Source organism: Chanodichthys erythropterus, chromosome 19 (assembly GCF_024489055.1).
Source record: "Chanodichthys erythropterus isolate Z2021 chromosome 19, ASM2448905v1, whole genome shotgun sequence".
Classification (NCBI taxonomy): domain Eukaryota; kingdom Metazoa; phylum Chordata; class Actinopteri; order Cypriniformes; family Xenocyprididae; genus Chanodichthys; species Chanodichthys erythropterus.
The window spans coordinates 21,005,045-21,009,305 of NC_090239.1; the positions used below are offsets into that span (position 1 = coordinate 21,005,045).

The following is a 4,261-nucleotide window of genomic DNA, read 5'->3' on the forward strand; positions in this document are numbered from 1 at the left end:
TAAGGAAAGAAATGGCTTATATGAACTACACAGCCCATAAAGCTCCATTGACTCACGTGGTCCACTCTTCTGGTTCACGCTACTTCAGCGTGTACTGTAGTCGAGTGTGTTTGTGCATGTGGCTCAGTACGTTAGTTGAATTGGTTTAGATTTATGTGATAAGAGGTAAACTCTATAAATTTGCGCTTGTAAAACCTTTGCGGATCGGTGTCAGTGGAAGAAAGATGTCTGTGTTTATGGATTTAAACATCATCAGCTGTAATGATAAGAACAGACTCAAAAGCATCATAGAGACAGCTGCTCACCGTAAGTATCAGTAGTAGTATTTATATTCACTGCAATGTTTTTTTAACATCAGTAGTTTATCTATTTGTTCAATTATTCATAAGGTATTCAATAATAATTAATTTTGATTGTGAAGGCTTAATCTTATCCTAATGTTACGATCTGCTGTACTTATAGAGAAATCCTTAATTCTGTTATAAACTTTTACTCTTTATATTACAGTTGGCTACTCAACAGTTGCAATAAACTATGTAGTTGAACCACAACAGAAGAAACCGGTATGATATAAAGAAGTTACTCATCTATACACTTTGATAGACTTCAAATGACGATGTTACATTTTCTTGTATTACAGGAAATTCCTAAGCCACAGAGTGTATCAGACATATTTGATAAATTCCCAATAGTACAGGTAAATTACTTATAGCATGTTTCCAGAGCATAATTACCCATGATGAATATTCTTTAATGAATAGTCTCTGCTTTTTTTGTTGTTGTTTTTTTCATAGGGAAAATCTTCACCCATCAGAGTACTGAATCGATTGACCATCGTGGCCTCTGATGCATTTCATTTTGTGAGTATACAATGAGGTAACTGTAAGAACATTTTTGTTACAGTTTTATTTCTATAGTGACATTTTTATCATCATGTTGTTATTCTCTTGTTGTTATTTTGTATTCATTAGAGACCAACTAATGAATACAAAAACTTTGATCTTGTGGCGGTGTACCCCAAGACAGAAAAAGTCTTTCATGTAAGTGAAATTGCAATTCTGGATTAACTTCAGTTTAGGCCAATCAGTATTCGTTATTTTCTTTACATTTCTGATGACAACCAACAGTTGTGTTATTAAAGTGTCTATATGTTTTCCCTCATCTGAGCCAGGCAGCCTGCATGACTTTTGATGTCGACATTATCTGCATTGCAATGACTGAAAAACAGCCTTTCCATTTTAAAAGGGCTCCAGTTAATGGGGTGAGTGTATAGCATGTTCTATCCATACCTGCCATGTGATTTCAAGCAGCACTCAGGCATTTATTTGAAAGTAGATTTTGGTAATAAAATAGCCAAAATTACTACAATGTGAATACGAGGACATATTTCAATTCACACCAAAATTAAAATAAATGTACTCACCTCAAGTCGAGTTGTATGAACCACTTTAATGGTATTTTTGCATCCTTTTTGAGACTTTTCGGCCCAGTTTTCTTATACTTTCATTATATCTTTAAAATGCTCAGATTATGCTATTTGAAAGGTTCATAATTCTGTTTAGGAGGTCTCCTACAACGTGTTCACATGCATCAAAGGTCAAAAAACACTTTAATTTTCTCATAATATACATTGCACATCACCACATGTTTCAATGATTCTCAAACGACTCGTCGGATGAATAAGTCTCTCTAAATCTCTCCTTTCCATGAGCCTGCTCTGCTCTGATTGGCCAGATGGCCCAGTCTGTTGTGATTGGTCTACCATTACAGCTCCGGAGCTTCCTTAAGCTCAGCGATTGTACAGACAGTAACGATTTCACCATATTAATCCGAGCGCGAGTCAGTTTAATGAAATATTGGAAGAACTAGTTATTCAACCCAAACCTCCATCACAAAGACGACTTGAGCAGGACGATTCTCAGTGATACGCTACTCAGTTTGATGTTCATCGTGAGATGTTGCTCTGTAAATTCCTGTACTGTAATTCCTCAGCATTAACAAGTGTATGTCTATCAGCAAACCGATGTGTATATTTCCAATTTATTGCAGTGCACATGCGAGAACTGTATTAACAGTACCAACAGCACTAACGTGAATGACTGATGTAACATTAAAGTTTGTCAAACAAATCTTGCTCCACCCTTTATCACTACTCAAAGTAGTAAGAATGATAGACCGTCTACATTAATGGACACAATTTTAGGTAATTGTGGGCCCACAGCTGATTAACAGAAGTATTTCATTAAGACCGTGATAATGTGAAAAAGCCGGAGACATACACAATATAGTCAAAACACAAAACTATGTATTTTGAACACTCGGTATAAAATACATCAATAATTAATCACACTTACAGGTTGTTATTCTGAGGAGCAAGTTGGTCCAGATAGAGCAGGTACTCTCCCATTTTTAACCACTGATTCTTCATCCTTTTGGAAGTGAAAAAACGAATTTCCTTTCACAGCAAAATTTTCACAGCATCTTGTTGACATGTAATCCACAATAATGAGCTACAGCGTTTAAGAGGGATGTCTTCCAGATGTTCATGTCTTTCTTTCTTCAGTCGAAAAAAAATTAAGGTTTTTGATGAAAACATTCCAGGATAATTCTCCTTATAGTGGACTTCAATGGACTCCACTGTTGAAGGTCAAAAATACAGTTTCAGTGCAGCTTTAAACGATACCAGATGAGGAATAAGGGTCTTATCTAGCGAAACAATCTGTCATTTTCTAAAAAAATTCAAATACATGTGCTTTATAAACACAAATGATCGCCTTGTGAGTGCTTCCGTATTCTTCAAAAAGCTTATGCTGTATGTCCTACGCCTTCCCTATTCTACTTATGGAAAAAAACGGAACTGGCGCCGCATTCGTTCCGTAAGTTGAATAGAGAAGGCGTAGAACATACTGCGTAAGCTTTTTTTTTTTAGCTTTTAATTTGGGCTTGAAAGAACATGAAAATTGTTATTTTTGTGTGAACTATCCCTTTAATTTTTTTTTATCATCTTTATATTGTTTGTCACTTCAGGCTATTGACAGGGGGGTTTTCTTTGAGATCAGTTATGCAGCAGCCATCAGAGACTTCATTATGAGAAGATACACCATTTCAAATGCGTTCGTCCTCATGGAAGTCTGCAAAGGAAAAGTATGTTGTCCCCTTTTACACATAAATGCCCATTAAACATTACAATGATTCAGAAATTGCATTTTCCCTTTACAGAATATCATCGTGTCTAGTGGAGCGGAAAGGGTAAAAAGTCTTTTGCAAATTATTATAAAATTTCTATGCTACTGTATTGTATGGTTAGTGTGACGTTGCCATCTGTTGTTTTTCTTTTCCTTAGCCTCTTGAGTTGAGGGGCCCATATGACATTGCCAATTTGTATCCTTTTTAAATTAGTATATGAATAAGTTGTCTGAATATGTCATGGTACTTTTAAGGCACTTTATGCATGTTAGTATGTTCCTTCATTGAGATTTTAGGGGGCTTGTGTTTAGTCTGTCTGAGGGAGATGCCAAAGCTGCCGTTTCTACTAACTGTCGATCTGTCTTGCTTCATGGAGGTAAATTGATCGGAAAGAACCACACTATTTCTCATTTCTCCAGAATTGGCATAAATCTATACCACATGGTCCTATTTCCAGTTAAGGTGTGTTCACACTTGTAGTTTGGTTCGTTTGGTCCGGACCAAAAAAAAACAAAAAACATTTAGATGACAAAAAAACGATATGCGTGAGGATTCTGTCATTATCCCATCTTTTCAGCGGTCTCAGACCACTTGTTTGGTGCGCACCAGGGTTCGGATGGCAGCGTTCAGGCATGTTTAAATGAACCGCGCTAACAGAGCAATCGCACCAGGGTTCATTTCAATCTAACCAAACATGACAAGTGTGAACACACTCTTAGTTTGCTTGTCAATTGCTGAATATGCATTTACACTGGTGGGCATGAAAGAAGTTTTATAGATCTTTCAGTCTGTCTTTTTGATAGTACATTTGTTTAAAATGTTATATGAATGTTTATAAGTGATTTTCTTGTGTCTTTATAACAGAGACGAGAGCTACTGCATTTGGTGTTGTTCACACCATGAAGAAACCACAAACTTCTGAGAAACCAGAAGAGGAAACTCCAGCATCTAAAAAGGCAAAAATGGAACTAGTGTAGCTATTCTCAGCTGGTGTTTAATTATTCATGAATAATAACTAAATATATGTATTTCCCATTCCAGTCTTGCAGTCCACTTAATTGAAAAATTGGGGGGG

General features: G+C 36.2%; 1 protein-coding gene across 1 annotated transcript; it reads left to right on the forward strand.

Annotated features, from left to right (window-relative positions):
• Positions 1-84: 84 nt before the first annotated feature.
• rpp30 (ribonuclease P/MRP 30 subunit) lies at positions 85-4,252 on the forward strand. Its single transcript, XM_067369223.1, has 11 exons — positions 85-306; positions 508-563; positions 641-697; positions 795-860; positions 972-1,040; positions 1,172-1,261; positions 3,028-3,144; positions 3,220-3,249; positions 3,344-3,381; positions 3,483-3,562; positions 4,051-4,252. Exons 1-11 carry the CDS (start codon positions 225-227, stop codon positions 4,161-4,163), a joined length of 798 nt encoding a protein of 265 aa, XP_067225324.1. The 5' UTR covers positions 85-224; the 3' UTR covers positions 4,164-4,252.
• Positions 4,253-4,261: the final 9 nt, after the last annotated feature.